Source organism: Tachypleus tridentatus, chromosome 12 (assembly GCF_004210375.1).
Source record: "Tachypleus tridentatus isolate NWPU-2018 chromosome 12, ASM421037v1, whole genome shotgun sequence".
Taxonomy (NCBI): domain Eukaryota; kingdom Metazoa; phylum Arthropoda; class Merostomata; order Xiphosura; family Limulidae; genus Tachypleus; species Tachypleus tridentatus.
Genome location: NC_134836.1, coordinates 15,889,452 through 15,909,260, shown reverse-complemented (window position 1 = coordinate 15,909,260; position 19,809 = coordinate 15,889,452). Strand labels below are relative to the sequence as shown.

Here is a 19,809-nt window from a genome sequence, read left to right as displayed (position 1 = left end):
GCAATGCATTGTTGCTAATGGCAAGGCATATAGGATTTCAGATTATTATATAGAACTATTGAATACAAGTCTAAACAGCATAGTCACACTTGGAGTACTGTGTTCAGTCTTGGGCTTCTTAACTTAGGAAAAGCATTGAATTGTTGGAAATGGTCCAGAGGAGTGCTATTAAGTTGATATCAGGAATGTAAAGGTGGTTACATGAAGAGTTAAGACCTCTAATGTTTTTTTTTTTTTTTTTTCAAAAGAAAACAATGAGTTAGAAGGGATTTGGCTGATGTGTTTAAAAGAGAACTGTTGGCGCATAAACTTTTTTTTATACTTAATGGTATGATTATGGGATATAAATATAAACTTTTACCTTGCCAAAGTTACCTTCAGCTAAGACAGGTTTATTTTTCTGAGAGGTTTTAGAAATGGGTTGCCTTCAGATATGATGGAGATTAAGAGAAGACTTGATAAATATTTGAATGATAAGGACTATGTTCAGTATTTTCTTCATATCTTTAGTTTAGTGCATAGTATGGTCAAGATGGACCAAGAGATTTCTTGTTGTTGTTAATTTGTCTGTATTAAATTTTGCCCAAAGCTACACTAGGGCTGTCTATGCTAGCCGTCCCTAATTTTGCAGTGTAAGACTAGAAAGAAGGCAGCTAGTCATCACCACCCACCATCAACTCTTAGGCTACTCTTTTTACCAATAAATAGTGGGATTGACCATCACATTATAATGACCCCACAGTTGAAAGGGTGAGCATGTTTGGTGTGACAGGAATTCAAACCTGTGACCCTCAGACTACAAGTAAAGTACCTTAACCATCTGGCCATGCCGGGCATTGTTGTTATTAAATTAGATGCATATGTATGTATTTTTTAGGTCTTGCACATCTAGGATTTTATAATTAAGTAGACAATAAATGAGTTTTATAACATAAGAAAATATGATAAACACAGACAAACTTTTATACACACAACTGGCAAACAGATTAAAACTCAGTCACTACCTACTTTATGGCATAACTTCTATCAATCTTTTCATAAAAGGTTTATATTAGCATACTTTATACTCATACTGGGCTATGTCAATATTACTGATCTTATATATAACACACCAAAGTAGTTTTAGACAAGTAAATTTCAATTTTAATAACTGGAAACCTTAATTTTTTTTGGCTCAGACTGGCTTTTGGTTAGCTATTAGAAAACTTCTTATTATAGGGAGTTGCTTGTTGCTTATTTTGAGTCTAACTTGTAAGCTTGAAATAATAGAAAATAATTTCTTTGTTACAAACTCTTGAAGCATAACTTGGTGTACTGGATATGCTCCCAATGTTGTCAAATCTTGACAAGTTTTCTGCTAACTATGTGGAGCGATACCTCACACTGAGCACTGTATATCTATGCAACAGCAAGGACACGTTCTTTAATAATACTTACCTTTCAGCAAACTTTCTTTAAACAAATTTTTAATTTTAACAATTGATCTTTAATTGAAAATCTCTCCTTGTGTATTAACAACTTCATGAATAGGGATCTCAGTAAATTTGACTGACCTCATAACCACTCATGTAACCATGAAGCTATACATAAACAATAACTCTTAATTTGCTAAGCATATCATCATGCAATGTTGCAAGTTTTAAGTAAAAACTACAAATATATTGCCCACAAAAAAAGTAGATTTTTTATTAATAAAGTATTTTTATCAAAGAAATATTTGTGAATTTATGAAGCCTTCACTGAGTCAATATGAGTGAAAAGTGATTTTCAAACTTAGAATAGAAATACTATTTTTTATCTTACAGTTTCATATTTAATTTGTATAACCTACATAAACTCCTAAATAGCTACTTAAAGGCTATAAAAGTAAGAGTTTATAAACAATCCATTTTTCTCTACCCTAACATTAACTACCTAAATCATTTATGCACAGTGGAATAAAAATTTGATAATTATGAAATAAATTAAACACTACTTTTCTTTTTCTGAATGCAATATTTGTTGCCAAATATTCAATTAATGATCAATGTAGTTTCAATGGTTAAACATTAGCAGATTCTTACACAGCAACGTACTGTATTAGGGTGAATTGTGTATTTGAGCACATAGCTAAATAGGTTGTGTTTAGATTTTTCTCTACATTTTTGGTACAAATAAAAACTCATGTAACTTTCAATTGTGCATTTTAGAACATAAAAAATTAATAAATAGAATAAAATATCTCAAATTTAATTTCATTCAACTAACTTTCTAACTAAGCTACAAATAAGGTAACAAAAAATTATGTTACAACTACGAGTAATAATTCTACCTACACAAACACACACATACAAAACAGACATTCCCTCTCAACTATTATCTACTGCTACCAAATTAAACAGAACAGTTGCAAGCTTGTAATAAAAATAGAAGCTCTTTTTACTGAATATAACCATGTGCACCAAATAAGACCATGTGGTTTTGAACACTGTTTTAGAAATTAAAAAAAGATAAGAAAGGCTTCTGACATGGATTGGAATGGAAAATAAACTTAGAGGCATTAAAAATGCAACAACGTACATACAGTTAAACAATTTTAATACACTAGGTTAAACATAAGTTTTGAATGTACATATCATGAAATCATCATGTCTTTGCACTACACAATATTCAAATTTGATTAGAAACTGCACACAAACAGTTTAATAATGATTTCAATGTACAGAACACTAATTATGGGTACGTCCTCCATTCGCTGCCAGAAGAGCCTGGATCCTGCGAGGCACAAATATCACCAGATTGTCAATCTGCCTCTAGGAGATGATGTCCTACTCAGCCAGAAGTGCTGCATGTGGTTTAGAAAGAGAGCTGGGGGTAGGGTCCCGGTGATGGACACACTGTTCCAGAATGTCCCAGGGATGCTTAATGGGATTCATATCGGGCAAATATGGAGACCAGTTCAGAACATTCGCATTGTTCTCATTCAAACAATTTGTACACACCCTTGACATGTGCAGACTTGTTACATTTTTAATGTCACTCAGTATATATTGCTATCACTGCAAATTTAGGACATTAAAACTGTACAATTGATTTTGATTATTGAAGTTACACACATCACATGACAACACAAGACTAAGAATTTGTTGAAAATTTCCTCTTAAAGTAAAATGTAGAAAATAAAAATTCAAATTATAAAGTACATTGTGATGCTAATTTTGTAAACCTACATTGATAATAAAATTATTTAATTAAATTTTGAATGTAACTCTGTGAAACATTATGGTTTCCACATTGAAAGAGGAAAGAACATTTCTCATCAAGATTTCATAACACCTTCAACACTTTATGTATCAATAACACCTTCAACACTTTATGTATCAATCGTTTGAATCATAAGCATCAGTTCCAATCACTTTCATTGTGTAAAAAGATCAAAACAAGCAAGACCTTAAAATAATTAAAAACTTTTAAAAGATCACTAAAGCCTAGTCTGCACCAAATAAATTCAGCTTTCTCACTGTTATTATTACAATTGTTAGTTGCATTTTTATTTGTATGCATATTATAAAACAAAAAGTATACTACACAGAGAATAAAAGTTGCATAATATTATTGTAATGTTTAGTTGGTAATTGCAGCTGCTTTAAAATGAAAAGTAACATTCCAGTTAGAACTATCTAACTATTTTAAATTGTCCTCAGCTTACCTCAAGGGTGGAATCCAGCTGAGCTGATAAGTCATTATTAAATGAACTGCTATCAGAATCATGACTGGTTTGGGATTCTGTAGCAATTTTTAATGATACGTTATTAAGGCCATTATTTCTCATAAATGTCTTGGTATCACTATTTTCCATATTTCCAACATGTGATTGTCCACAGCTCTTAAAGGAGCCCGAGTTAAAACGTCCACCTTCCCCTCTAACTCTGTTCATAGCATGCCTGTGTCTGGACTCATGAAGGTATTTCTGAAAATTTTAATAAAGGAATTAAAAGGTTGTTAACTGAAATTTTTTTCCCCAAAACAGAAAAAAGAAATAAAAAAATACACTGATATTCAAAACATTTGAGATACTATATGGTGCCAAAGAATCCAAAATAAAACATTTATCTACACTATTTTTAACTACAATTGCATTAAAATAGAACATAAATGTATATCTATTTTTATTCAAGTTTTACTTCCATTGACAAATACATCACCTTCAGCTTTAACTTTTTTAATTCCTTTATATATATTTACAATGAAAAATTCAATATTTCTAACTCACTCTACATCAGTAACAAAATTCAAGCTTAAGTGAAAACTGTAATACATAATGCTGAATAAAGATTGAAGTATAAACACTGTATACTAAAATGAATAATTTTAAAGGAATAAAATATATATATATATTAAAAAGTTAAAATGTTAATGAATTTCTCAAGCTAAAGAAAAGGAAGTTACCATTTTCCTAAACTGAAAATGTACTTCCAAAAGTACTTACCTCTGCTGACATTTAGAGCAATTTCTTGACTCCCAGGGTTTCTCTTATGCCCATCTACACATTAATCTTATTTTCTCTTACTTATTCCAGTCTTTTATACTTCACTCAATTGCCCTTGGCAATAAATGTCTTGTGATACTCTCTATTTACATTAATGTGCCCTCTATACTGATACTGTATATAAGCACCTCATTCACATTTTGGAGACTAATACCATTCCAGTCCCTAACACCAGCTCTCAGTGAAGGGAATAAGAGTGTCAGCAGAGGAAAGTATTACTGGAAATATATTTTCTATTTAGGAAACTTTTAAATTCCAAAATATACTTACCTCTGCTGCCATTAAAAGATAGAATCTCACACTAAAAAGGTGGAAGAGTCAGCAAGGGCATTATCCATACAGATAGCATCTTAATATATCATGGGTATACTAAGATAAGAGAGTTGTCTAAGTGAGGGGAACTGCACTGCATCTAGACTAGGTATGCTCTTCACTCTGAACTTAGTTCCTGTATCAAGGATGGAACAGTACATGTGTGATCATCACTATAGACCAGCCCCAACCAGACAGCTGAGGTTCTAGTACTCAGGGTTAAAAATTAATGGACTAAGTCATTACATCCTATGTTGGTGGCTAGGACAATTGAACTGCATCATTATACATAGATATACTTTTGGCTGGATCCCAGCTTGTAGCAGTAGAGTGATGTGTTCCATACCACAGGAGTCAGAACAAGAAAGTAAGCAACATCAAAATGGACAAACCTCCTTCATCTGAAGTAGCCCAAACTCAGGGTGCTAGGATCATGTGTGCCATACTCAACCACAGGGAAAGAACTCATCCAGTCTGAAATTATGAACATTCATCCTCACTTGCCAATCAAATGGGCAAGGAGTTTTCCACTTTCCCCCCAGAATTATAAGGACATAGATTGATTGATTTAGTGTTTTATGGCACAAAGTAGCTAGGCTATCTGTGCCAAACATCCAGTAAAAAGGTAAAAATAAATTAAATATAGTTAAATACATAAAAGGAAATGAAGGTAAAACAAAACATCATTGCAAAACAGAAAAAGCATAAAACCAATGTTGACACCTAGTCTACAATGTTAAGAGAGAAAGCAGAGTAAGAGAAGTTGTAAAGGACTTTCTCTAGCAAAATGGTAATGATCATAACCCGCCAGGAAGACTAACAGGTAAGTACAAGAACCACCATCAGTCACCTGAAGTTGGCCTTTCCAGTCGTGGTTTCGGGTTATGTTGTCATAACAGCCATTATCAAAAGGTAAAATAAGAAAAGTGTTAAAAGACATATAGCAAAATTGTAATAAAAATTAGCCAAATGTCCTGTAAAAAAGGTAAAAGTAAAGTAAATGTAGTAAAATTCATAAAAGGAAACAAAGGAATAAAATAGCAATTAAAAACAGAAAATAGCATAAAACCAATGTTGACATCCAGTCTACAAAGTTGTAAAGGACTTCCTGTAGCAGAATGGTAATAATCATAACCTACCAGGAAGACTAACAGGCAAGTACAAGAACCATCATCAGTCACCTGAAGTTGGTCTTTCCAGTCCTGGTTCTGGGTTAGTGTCATTTTGGCCAGTACCAAAAGGTAAAGTAATAAAAGTGTTAAAAGATATGCAGGAAAACTGTAATAACTACTCGCCAAGACGACTCACTGGTAGTTCTAACAGCAGTGTTAGTCACCTGAAGTTGGCCTTTCCAGTCCTGGTGTCGAGTTATTTAATGTTCTGGCCATTTTTCAATGTCGATTTGAACTAGAGAGATTGAGACTCTGAAAAGGGAACCACAATTAAAAAGGTGTAATGAATAAATATCAAACACTTAAATGAGATTAAAAAGATTAATGGCCATTAAAAAACTAAAAACTTTAGTGGACAGTGTCACCATCACCAATAACACTGTCCAATGTTACAGATAAACCCTGGGACAGAATATGTTTAAAACAGTGCCATCGTTATGACTCTCAATGATGGCAAGAAAGTAAAATGTGACTTACAGTAATTTGAGTGTTACATAAACTACACACTGGTGCATCAGTTCCAGACAAAAGAAAACGATGAGTTAAAAAAATGTGACCAATGTGTGATCAAGTTAGAACAACTTCCTCCTTCTGAACCTTACGGAAGCTGGACGGCAAAAGCCCAATATAGGGTTTTATTTGAAAAAGCTTGTTGTCACGTTGCTCATTCCAAGTGGACTGCCAGCTGGCATGGAGCTGAGCCTTGAATACAGGACCACAGTCCATGTACGGAATAGGCACAGTGGTGATAGTGCCCGAGCAGATAGATTTAGCTGCCATGTCTGTAAGCTCGTTCCTGCAAATACCAACATGGCCTGGTATCCAGAAAAACTGGATAGAAGTAGATGTTAATGAGAAATGGGCCAGTCGGTTTTGAATATCAGCGAGAACAGGGTGTGAGTCAACGTGAAGTGATTCCAAGGCCAGTAGAGAACTAAGCGAGTCAGTATAAATAGTGCAGTCGAAGTTCTGCTCAACTTCAATATGATCCAGGGCAAGAGATATGGTGTACAGTTCAGCAGTGAACACAGAAGCTGAAGAGGGGATTCTGCGTGCAACCACTGAACTGCAACAAACCATGGCAGAGCCCACAGAATTACCTGATTTGAAACCATCCGTATAAATTGGAATGGAATGATTGTTCAAAAGATGTTCAGTAAATAAAAGATGGTACTTCCAATCAGGAGTATCTGCCTTTTTCAGATGACTTACAGAAAGGTCACATTTGGGGGCTGTAATAAACCATGGGAGGATGGGCTGACCAGAGGATTCTGCAATGTTATTCAGGGACATACTCAATTCATCTAATTACGCATGGATGCGAAGGCCAAAAGGAGCAATGGTAGATCGTCTGTTATGAAAAAGTAAGGCCCACTGAGGAAGGAAAAAATATCCCTAGGTGGTATGCTTTGGTAAGGAACAAAGTTTCGAAGAATATAGTAAAGACAGTTGCAAACGGCGAAGGTGCAGAGAAGGTTCATGAGATTCTACGTATAAGCTTTGAACTGGGGAGGTGCAAAAAGCCCCAGTGCAGAGTCGAAGTCCTTGATGATGAATAGGGTCCAGCATCTTTAAGGCCTAGGGTTTGGCAGAGCCATAGACCATTGATCCATAGTAGAGTTTTGAACAAATAAGAGCACGATATATCTTTAACATAGAACATCAATCCCTTCCCCAACTGGCAGCAGAGAGGACACGGAGGATGTTCAGTCCTCTTGTGCATTGGACCCGTAGCTGCTTTAAATGTGGTATAAAGGTCAGCTTACGATCATAGATAAGCCCCAAGAACTTGTTCTCAGGGACCACTGGCAGCAAAACTTCACCGATATGAAGTTCAGGATCAGGGTGGATACCCCGTTGGTGGCAAAAGTGCATGCAAACGGTTTTAGAGAGAGAAAAATTAAAGTCGTTTGCCGTAAGCCACTTCAGCACACGATTGAGGGCAGTTTGTAGTTGCCACTCAATATATCTCATGTTTGACGACTGACACGAGACGTGAAAGTCATCGAAATAGAGCCCATTTGCAACAGTGAGAGGGAGTTGTTCAGTGATGGCATTTATCTTTATACTGAAAAGTTTGACACTCAAAACACAGCCCTGAGAGACCCCAAGTTCCTGTACAAAAGAACGGGAAAGTGTCAAACTCACACGAACTTGAAATCTCCTGTCCATTAAAAAAATTTTTATAAACATGGGTAAATGGCCACATAACCCATATATATATATATATATATATGGAGGTCTCGCAAAATGCCATACTTCCATGTTGTGTCATAAACCTTCTCAATGTCAAAGAATATTGATACAAGATGTTGACATTTGAGAAAGGCTTTTCTGATTGATGTTTCAAGTCGAATTAGGTGGTCCGTGGTGGAGTTCTGTCGTCAGAACCCACACTGGGTGGGCGAGAGAGGAGGTTGTTTGATTCGAGGAACCAAACAAGACGAGCATTAACCATCCTCTCTGCGGTCTTACAGAGAGAGCTCGTCAAAGCAATTGGACGGTAGTTTGAAAGAATCTTGGGATCTTTCCCAGGTTTAGAGAAAGGTAAGATAATAGCTTGGTGCCAGGCATCAGGAAAAACATTCTCCTGCCAGATCTAGTTAAAAACAATTAGAAGAATATCAAGAGAAGCAGGAGAGAGATAGCTCAGCATGTCATAGTGTACATCATCTGGTCCAACAGAGGTACTACCAGACTGATGAAGGGCCATTTTCAGTTCTACCAGTGTAAAGGGACAACTATAGTCAAAGAGACAGTCAGTTCGAAAGGAAAGAGATGAACACTCTCCTCGAGTCTTGATGGCCAAGAAGGTGGAGGAACAAGCAGAAGTGCTAGATACCCAGCAAAAGTTTTTACCTAGAGTATCGGCAATGCTCTGGACATCAGCTAACTCTTGGCCGTCAGAGAATAAGATGGAGAGGGAGACAGAATTGTAGTGCCCAATGACCTTTTGAATCCTGTCCTTGGAACTTGTGGTAGAAGATATGCTAGTTGTGAACTTAATCCAAGATTCTTTCTGGCTTTGACGTCTTAACTACCTAGCATGTGCATGGGCCCGTTGGAAAGCGATGCAGTTGGAAAGTGTGGGATATCTACAGAAGGTATCCCAGACCCGTTATTGAGTCTTCCTTGCCAAGTAGGATTCCACCATTCGAGGATATCGTGGAAAACGTGTCGAGGTTTTAGGAATACACTGAGCAGCTGCTTGTATAATACAGTCCATTACCGCTGCCACACAGTCATCTATTGATGGCTGATTCACGATGGCAGGATCAAGTTCTGCAAGAGCAGTGAAAGTGAACCAGTCTGCCTGATCCAGCTTCTACCGGGGCACGCGGGTAGGGTGGCATCGACCACGGCCAGTCTCTCTCAAAAGTATAGGAAAATGATCACTGCCTCATGGAGTATTGTCAATCCTCCATGAAAAATGAGAAAATAATGAAGGGGAGCAAACCGAGAGATCAATAGCGGTAAAGGACTGACTAGGTGCATAAAAATAAGTGGAAGAACCAGTATTGAAAAGAGAAAGATTGTGATCAGAGAGCATACGCTCTACAGATCTACCCCTCCCATCAATTACAGCACTTCCCTAGAGGGGATGATGTCCATTAAAATCCCCTAGGATTAGAAATGGAGACGGCAACTGTTCAACGAGAGCATCAAAGTGTGATTGCTCATATGTCTCTCCAGGGAACAGGTAGAGAGAACAAACAGTGATGGTATGACCCAAGGAAACACGGATGGCTACAGCCTCCAAGGGTATGTTGAGTGACAAAGACAGGGTGGGAACATGCTGATAAACCAATAGTGCCACGCCTCCATCACACAGCCTGTCATTTCTGTACAGAGAAAACTGCCGAATGATGACTGTATCAGCAGGTTTTAGAAATATTTCTTGTAAGGAAAGACAAACAGGATGGTAGGAAGCAATCAGTGTTTTGATATCATCCAGATTAGAACGTAAACCTCGACAGTTCCATTTTATCAAGGTGGCAATTTTTAAGAACGGGTAGGTGAAGTGGCTGGAGAACCCTTCGGTTTACGACCATGTCTTTTTTCCTTACTGTCCTTAGTCGGAGGAGGTTTATCAACATCCATGGATTCTGCCCTGGGTCGATTGGGCAGGTCTTTGTTGTTGGAAGGGGATTCCAGTGACTGAGGATGCGAACGAATAATTGTTTTGTCTCTTGTGGTGGGAGAAAAAGATGTATCAGAAGAAATGCCTGTATTTGAAACTGAAGGATGTGGATCTTGAGGTTTGTTGGAATGTATGGGAGGAACAGAGATGGGTGTAGAAGTTGATTCATCAACCTTTTTAACCATGGAGGTCAAAAGGCTTTTCATTTGTTTTGAAAACAATTCTCTTGGAGGCACAGAGAGATCTGTCTGCACTCCCACTGTAGTTGTGGAACGAAGTGCAGCAGCATATGTCCGAGATGGAGTGGCAGACAGCAATTTCTGAACCTTAGGGTAACTAATGTTATAAGTCGTTTTCAAATGCTGCACCTCTTTTTCCTCCAACCATTTTGGGCAAGAACGAAAACAGGAAGGGTGGGAACCATTGCAGTTGACACAATGTAGGTCCGTGTGACACTCATAGGCATCGTGGTCCTTGCCACCACAATGAGCACATGTCAGGGAACCATAACAGGACGTCTTTGAGTAGCCGAACCTCTGACATTGAAAACATCGGAGAGGGTTTGGAATGTACGGCTGTACCCTGCAAATTAGATAACCTGCCTTGATGGTGGCAGGTGCACATGGTGATGTAAATGTCAAAACAAGGATATTTGTCAGCAGTGTAACTCCATCTTTGTGAGTGGAGATGTGCCTCACTGCAGAAACGCCTTGAGTCAAGAGACCAGAAAAATCTCCGACTCTGGGACATTCTTTAAATCCCTCTCAACAATAACTCCTCGTGATGAATTCAAGGTAGCATGAGAAGTAACCTCAATAGATACATCTCCATTTGCCTTTGAATTCAAGAGGAGTTCACTGTGTTGGGATGTGGATGTTTCAACCAATATGTCTCCAGATTGAAGCTTCTTTACTGACTTTGGAGAGCCAGCAAGTCCCTCTAGTCCTTTCTGAATAAAAAAGAGAGACATTTGCCCTAAAGGTTTTTCTGAAAGAGAATTTAATATAAGAAAATGGGGTACAGATGTTACAAATGTTGAAGATTGCTGCTCAGAGTGTTCAAGACGTGGTCGTTTACTTATTGACTGTTTTTTCACTATTTTATTTAAATTTTTTGTTGGAGGATCCATAAGAAAAAAGAAAAATTTCTGTACCCACTAACCCCACCCACCATGGAGCCCTACGAGGGGACGCACTACAATGACATGCAAGGACATTGTAGCAACGCCAGGGTTTCGTGAGCACTATACCCAAACACCAGCATCAGACACAATGTCCACAACACTTGTTGAGAACTTCCAACACTGGTACTTGGTTGACTCTAGCCCAAGTGGACCAGCCAATTGACCCAAGGGGGCCACCCGTCTACAGTAATTTAAGGCCAAAGTGGTGTGTTAGGGTTGGACCCCTCAACCACCAGGATCCTTTCCTCCCCTTCACGGGTTGCCATGCACGGCAAACACGTGGGTGGATGTTTTGATCCCAGAGGAGGTAAACTGAAAGAACAGAACCTTCCCTGGGAGGTCCCCTCACCATGTACAGGAATCTACACCGAGGGCATGCACTGATACAGATGGAGAATATCACAACTGAATGGGGTGTAAGTAAGAAGAAATTAGACTGATGTTTAGATAGCCAAAGACAAAACTCTAGCTGTTGAGTAACAGCTATAAATTGCAGCAGAGATAAGTATATTATGGAATAAATAAAGCTGTACATATTAACTTTTGAACTGAAAACTGTATTAATGAAAACTCTGGAAGAACAAATTGAAAACAATCTAACCAATCAATGAATGTATTGCTTCTTTGTTTTTAATTGAAAGCTACTCAATAAGCTACATTTACTCTGTCCACAGAAGGAAATCTAACTTGTGATTTTGGCATTATAAGTCTTTGAAAGTACTACTTACCACCTCAGGACTGTTATGTAGATACTAATAAAAATGTATTTAAAGTAGCTACTAATAAGTTATTATAATAATAAGCTCAAGCTCATTATAACCTTGGCTAGAGTAGAATTTATTTTTTTATGCAACTGAGATCATCAATAAGTATATTATGAAGCATATGGGGCAATCACAATTTTTTGACATTATTTTTTTAAGGTAGCTAATAATAACTCAGATTACCTACCAAGTCCAACAACAACAGTGCAGTTTAATAGATCTTTATTAACCTTTTCATGACAGGCTTTGTATAATATATACAAGTTTGTATACACATTTGCACACAAAGTATTTATACTATAACTTTTGATGCAGTATGTGCATCTTCACAAAATACAGAAGATTTTTAGTAGAGATTGAAAGTTGTTTGTACTCCAAAAAAAATAATGTGTATATTTCATTGCTAGTCCAAGGGCAAAATTATTTTAATGTTATAATTTAAAAAAATATTCTTCATCCCAAAAATCTCAAATATTATTTATGTAATCTCCAAAACTTCTAAATACTTTCCAAACATTTGTTTGCAGTAAGACTTTAAATTTTGTCTGTTATTTTCTCTACCCTAACCATGCGAGATTTGTAAGTATGTCCAACCCTATTACCACCATAAAAAATTAGAAAATATAATTTTTTTTTATTCTAGACTTATTACAAATTATAATGTGAAAAAACAAATGTTTAGTCTAAATAGTTTAAGTCTTGTAATGTTATATATTTATGATATTGACCTTCCATTCATGCCTGGCTAACATTACAGAACTTGCACTGATGTGTTGCACATGTACTCATTTTACTGTATCCAATAATATAAAATTGACACTTGGTCTTTATGAACTTTCACTGTCTGGTTGTGGTTTAGCAGACTAGTATTTTGTAATATACAGTCATGTTTCAAATATTATACGATACATATATAAATTATTAAGAAATAAGTTAAATTTATTTCTTAAAATATAGAACATTATATAAAAAAGTAAAGCAAACAATTATCTTGTTTAGCTTTGACCTTTATACTCAGTTGCTGCTTGATGTGACGTAGGTTGCAAAATGTTTCAAAATATCACACGTGGAGAATATAAAACAATTTTTTTAGGTTATATATATATATATAAAAAATAAAACACACAGTTGAATAATCAAAATATCATAAATTACTGTATTAATACCACAGAATTCCACTATAATTTATGAAACTTTGTTTAGGTCCAAAAATATGAAACTTCAAATAGACTAAAGACACAACCTACCTCCTTAAAATCTTGCCTCAAATGAATAAGATGTTCTTCTGAGACAATAAAAGAGCTGAAAAAAACAGTATGGGGCATTCTATGTTGTTGACTGGTTATTTGCATGTCATATATTAAAATAAGTGTATATAGGGATCATTTTCAAAAATGGAAAGAGGTGAATGGGGCTGCTGTGTTTGATTAAGTACAAAGGCCACATCTCAACAAATGGAAAAGATATGAGGTTCATATTTTATATTCTAGCTTCTCAATATTGGTAATTTGAGTTCCTAATTTGTATTGTAACTTGGTATTTTTACATCAAAAAAATCTAATTTGATTCAATGCTGCATTCAACATACCAAGTGACACACAAAAACTGACAGTTATGAGTGTTCTTTTAATATGAGAAACTTATTAATGTATAATACTGTAATTTGAATTATAATCTACAATTTAATATCAAATGCATTGACACAAATTCATAAAATAGTAGCTCAATAAAATTTTGAATGGAATTCAACAAACGAGATGACATGGCCTTTGATCCATGACCCACCACAATAGTGTTAGAACATTTTTAGGTATCTTTTCATGAGGATTCACTCACCCTCCTCTCCTTGGGGATTCTACCTTCTGCCTCTAATTTTGCACGAGCCTGCCTCCTTTTCAGTATTCGATGATACTGTTTAGCATTTACATATAGTGGTTCTTCTTCCAACAACTCAGCACCTGGTAGAGGTAACCTTTGTAGAGCTTGTAATCCTCCTGTACCTGTTATCACCTAACACACACACATACAGACAGGCACATAATTGAATTACTTTCTTAGTTACTTTTCCTACTCATGTACAGGACTCAGAGAAATTCCCTAGTGGCACCCTAAGCTCTAACTCCACCTAAATGTCTTTTATCAATCAATATTTTATCACAATTTTTTACTTTTTAAAAATTTACTTTTCTAAATCTAATTCAATACTACCCCTTTTCCAACACACTTTCAGTCCTCTTCTGTAATTATCACTACCACTGGCATTTAAAAATTTGTATAACACAAAACTTATGAAAACATTTTAAATAAGAATCATATCATTAAAATATGATTCTGTAAGCAATTAAATGTGCAATTCTTTTTTATATAAGATTAAGGCATTTATTTCAAGTTGTGTTAATACTATATTTTGGAATTCTTAGAAAGCATATGACATATATGATCAAAGCTTGTTAGATGGGGTGAATGGGAAAGAAAAAAGAGAGAGAGAGAGAAACATACAAAACACACACTTTGGAACAGCTTTATATAAAAATTAAAGCATAAAAAAATTTTACTTCAGAAGAAAAAACAAAGTTAAATTATCAAATATAATTTTATTTTTTACTGAAGTTTACAGTTGCAAGTAATTTAGAAATATACAAAAAATAATAAATTTTAATATGCAAGTATATGTGGGGAAAAAGTAATACATTTTATACTTAAGTCACAGGAAAGTGAAAATACTGGAACAAAAAAAAAAAGACTTTTTTGCATCACTTCACAAACTTCTACAGGAAAGTTTATATCTTAACATCACCATTAAGTATAAAAAAAATACTCTAACCTGCATTCCAAAATTCACAATAGTACTAAATGTACAGAATATATGGCCTCATGACAATTTTCAGTGTACTTTAAACACACTATACTGAGTAATTTTAAAAAAAACCCACGTAATCAGTGGTGATATAAAGACATATGCATTTTACCATGTAGTCTACACCCATGAAATTTTTGGCAAAAACATGTGATACAGGAAATTTTTGAAATTGTTTCATTCTAGTTGTTTTTCATGTTTTGTTGCTCTCAACAGCACATAGTATCTACTCTGAATGCAGGGAAGTTGTAGAAACTCTGCACTTTAGTATAAAAAAAGATCAATGATGGCAAGGTCCTTCACTGCCAAGTGGATAATTTCTATGCTCTAGCCAATAAGAGCTACAAGAGAATGACCTATCACGTTGTGATCCTATTGCAAAAAAAAGGATACAAGATTTCTTGTATCAGTACGAAGCCTTAGTGCTTTTTCAGTGACGTGCTTGATGTCATCATGGATAATTCTCTAGATATTTGTCTCAAGAAAAGAAAATCAGTGATTTAATCACAGATCCACTATTTTTTATTGCTCTTTTGTTATTAATAGACTGTTTTCACTTTCCATTAAACATGTATAGTCTCCTTTTTCACAATGTTTAAAACTCAAGAGAGTTTTGAAATTCAGATTGCTTTGTGCATATCCTACTCAATCCAAGTAGATCTATACAATACTTGTGAAGAAAAATGTTTACCTGAAAATATCATGAGTAGGTAAGAAGAAAACACTTTGGTACCATAATATCAGGATATATTGCAATGTTCCTTTTTTTGTTAATATGTGTACTGACACTTTTTGATTTTGTGAAAGAATAGCTTATTCTGTAAGTAAAAGCATTTGCAACAACCAAGAGAGAGTGTTTGCTGCTGGATACAGATAATTTTATAAGAGAGATGTTGAGTACAAGGCCCTCTCCCGGACATAGGACGTTTAACCCATGCTGCCATCAATCACTTTACAATCACGGACTGATGTCTGAGGCACCCAAACAGATGGATCACACTATGCTCTTAATGATCGGTCTTGGTGCAAGAAAATCACAGGCACATTAAGTTGTCATAGTGGAATGATACCTAGTGAGTTTAACACCACTTGGAAAAGTCTCTAAAGGACTTTTAGGCTGTCATCAGCAAGAGCACCATAGCCCTAACTATGATCAAGACCACCCATGACCTACCAAAAAAAAAAAAAAATGGAAGTACCACTGGTGATACCGATAGTGAACCCCTCCTCCAAAAGTACACAAGAAATATCAACCATGACTCACAACAAAATCTTGGGCCAGGCAAAACCATATGATAAGTTTCTACCCTGGAAGAGGAACAAGTGTTTGTCAGGGTATCAGTGTCTCAGAGTATCTTTGTTGCCCATTATTCATGAAATTGGCAGCATCTCAGTCAATCACTGCCTTAGAATCCCCAAGAGGGAGGCTTCAGTCAGTACCACAGATCCCTATAAACAAAGTTAAGCAGATTGTTCTCTCAATGTTCACAGGTACAGTAAAAACAACTAAGAACATTTCCTGAAATATTTCAGGTAGGGTTAATTTTAATGGATGCTTCAGAACCTGTGGAAATAAAATATATTTCTGCAAATGAAAACAGTTTCAGTTTTATAGCAAATAACATGCTTCTTTTATATTCTTAGATTTTCTATAACATTTATTTTAATTTGATCTTTGATATGCGTAAAGTAATAAACTTTATGAAAATACATTTTTGTAATATGATCACATAAGAGACTGAGAAAAAAAACATTTTTAAATAAATAGAATCTCTTGGATCATTAACACCTCATTAAAAATTAATACTACACACCATTACAATGTTTCCAGACTGTAAACTTCCTGATGATGGTATTGATATTGATTGTGGACTTGTCCCTGATGTTGCTGTGCTAGTTGTTGTCTGTTGGTGAACAACCTGAGGTGTTGCTGGAGCAACAGTGACAGCTGGTATTTGAATAATTCCTGAAAAAGAACATTTTTAGCATCCTTGCTGAAAGTGTAAATACAGTTTATTTAAAACTTTCATAACAGAAGTTCAAAAAATACAAAGTTCTTTAAAAATAAAATTGATTAAAATCATCTAAATTTAAGTGTTTTTTATCTTTTATTCTTTAACTGTTGAAAAAAATTATTAAAGCAATAATATAACCTTCAATTTCAATAATCAATATATTTTTTGTTTGGTGGTTAGCTCAATTAAACTAATAATTAATTGTTTCAGTACAAAATGTAATAAGCACCTCTATCTTACACGATGCTAAGATTTAATTTACACAAGTCTGTTGATAAAAAAGCACTTGAATATGTTTTTTATATGCAAACAGACTTAGATACATCTCTTGAACAAATTAATAAAGTTTACAGAACTTCTTTCTAGCCAGTGAAATACAATGCACAAAACAATTATAAGACTGAAACTTATTTTTAACTATGACAGGGCAAAATCACGATTATAAAATGATCTCAGTCTTTCCATCACTTCATTTAGACACATGATGCAAGACTTCTTTACCAGTCACAAGGAAAGGATGGGTTTCATATATATATATCTGAAACATATTTTAGAATGTTAAAGGGGTTAAGTTTGATCTTCTAGTCAACAAAAGTGGATTGCCAGTTTTCCACCACCCAAAAAAGAAAATGGGCAAGCTAGCACTAGCATTAATTACTTAAAATTGGTGTTGATATATATTCCTAAAAGATATTGCTAGGGCATTGAGACAACCAAAATGTCATACACATAAAAAATTGCACCAAATGGAAGTTTTCTCACAACACTGTTATCTTATAATCAAACTTGGAAGCCATAACCTTTCAAAAAAAGAACTGCAAAACTAAACTTTATTGCTCTTCTGAAATATCTATAAATTTCACAATTTGTTGTTGTATCCATGCTTGTAATTTACTTCATAAAAAGGACAATCAAATTTATGGTATTCTAAATCACAATGATTTATAAGTTGTAATATTATAGTGTTCCTATCTTACCATAATTTATAAGCTGCAATAAAACAAATTTTGCTAAGTAAACTAAGTACAAAGAGTCAAATGTGGAAAACAAAAAAGTTTGCAAAACATGGATTTTCTCAGGGTTCAGGATATGTCTTTTAGCAGTAGAGAACATAACATTCTCCCTATGCTAGAAAAATTATCTTCTCTTTAAAATTTGTCTAAACAATATTAACAACTAATTAAACCAATTTTTACACAGGTATGAATAAAATACTATCAATATACAGCAGTAGTTTAAAAAACAAGCCAAGAATAATATCTAAATTAACCTTACCTCCATGACTTTGAATAAAGCTAGTGCCATCTACAGTTATTGGTTGATAAACCAGTGTCTGACCATCAGATGTCTGAATAAATTGTCCTTGTTGAGGTTGTTGAATAATGATCTAAAAATTGTATACAAAAATAACTAATTCTCCTATTGACAAAAATTTACACTATAAAAACAAATTTTCTCACATTTAAGTTACTTCTATTGGATTCATCATCAAATGAGTTAAAAGCAAGAAGGAAAAGATTCTTAATAAACATTAAATCACCAAAAAATCATAAGCTCAAGCTAAATTGATTTCATATCAATTATCTTGAACATTATAATATCCTCTACTGATATCACAAATCATAATATATAGGTGAAGTTGATAATTCCAGCAGTAGCATCATGGCAATTACAACTCTAGTGTCAGGTTACCATTAGCTACTGTTGATAACCTTAGAATACCAAAAAAATTATATGATGTTAGCCATATTACCCTCCTAAGAAATGGGATATGTTGTACAAAAAAAGGAAGCCAAAACACTACCACAATAATTTCTTAATTAATGTTTTAAAATATATTTGTTTTGTTGAACTTTGCACAAAGCTTCGTGAGGACTATTTGTACTAGCCATCCCTAATTTAGAAGTGATAAACTAGATAGAAGGCAGCTAGTCAACATCATTCACCACCAACTCTGGCTACTCTAATCAAACAGTGGGACTGACCATTAACATATAATATCTCCATGGCTGAAAGGATTAACTTGTTTACTGATGGAATTTGAATCTGTAACTCAAAGATTGCATGTCAAGCATCGTCACCAGTACAATGTGCCAAGCCTAAAGATATTTAGCACTCACAGATTTTTATTGTAGTCAGGAAAAAATGTGTGTGTTTTTCTTGTAACAAAGCCACATCAAGCTATCTGCTGAGCCCACAGAGGGGAATCAAACCCCTGATTTTAGCATTATAAATCTGTAGACTTACAGCTGTACTAGTGGGGAACAATCAAGAAAAAAAAATTCTAAGTGAGTGGTAATTTATTCAAATGCATAATAAACTAAAAATTAAAAAAAAAAACATAAAATAGTTGTGCATCTGTTTGTTTTGAATTTTGCGCAAAGCTACTCGAGGGCTATCTGCGCTAGCTGTCCCTAATATATCAGTGTAACACTAGAGGGAAGGCAGCTAGTCATCATCACCCACCACCAACTCTTTTTCCAACAAATCGTAGGATTGACTGTTATATTATAACACCCTCATGGCTGAAAGGGCAGGCATGTCTGTACATCTGAGATGGAATATACAAAACCAATATCTGCTATTTCTGTTTATAGGTTATGCAAATGTTTATCTCCAGATAATGACCCTCAGACAGTAATTGATCCATCAGGTAATTTTATGTGGCTCTCAACATTAATTTAGCCACAATATAAAAACCAATTATATAGTATTAATTTAAACACTTGTTGAATAGTAAACTTTTCATTTGAATTAGAGAAAAAAAATTGTTCTTGATGTTTTCAACACTAATTCTCTAGTTCTTCACCATTTAAATTTCAATTCATGTTGAATTA

The 19,809-nt window shown here is 34.8% G+C and overlaps 1 protein-coding gene across 6 annotated transcripts in view; it reads right to left on the bottom strand.

Moving 5' to 3' along the window:
* The window catches only part of LOC143234968 (nuclear transcription factor Y subunit alpha-like), a 44,198-nt gene that overhangs the window by 6,610 nt on the left and 17,779 nt on the right, over positions 1-19,809 (bottom strand). For 4 of the 6 annotated variants that reach the window (XM_076472661.1, XM_076472663.1, XM_076472665.1 and 1 more), the window contains 4 exons: positions 18,248-18,359; positions 16,772-16,923; positions 13,937-14,110; positions 3,689-3,949 (listed from right to left, as the gene is read on the bottom strand). In XM_076472661.1, the coding sequence (XP_076328776.1) occupies positions 3,689-3,949; positions 13,937-14,110; positions 16,772-16,923; positions 18,248-18,359 (699 nt within the window). Of the gene's footprint in view, positions 1-3,688; positions 3,950-13,347; positions 13,403-13,936; positions 14,111-16,771; positions 16,924-18,247; positions 18,360-19,809 lie in introns of those variants that run through there. The other 2 variants (XM_076472666.1, XM_076472664.1) reach the window with 2 other exon arrangements.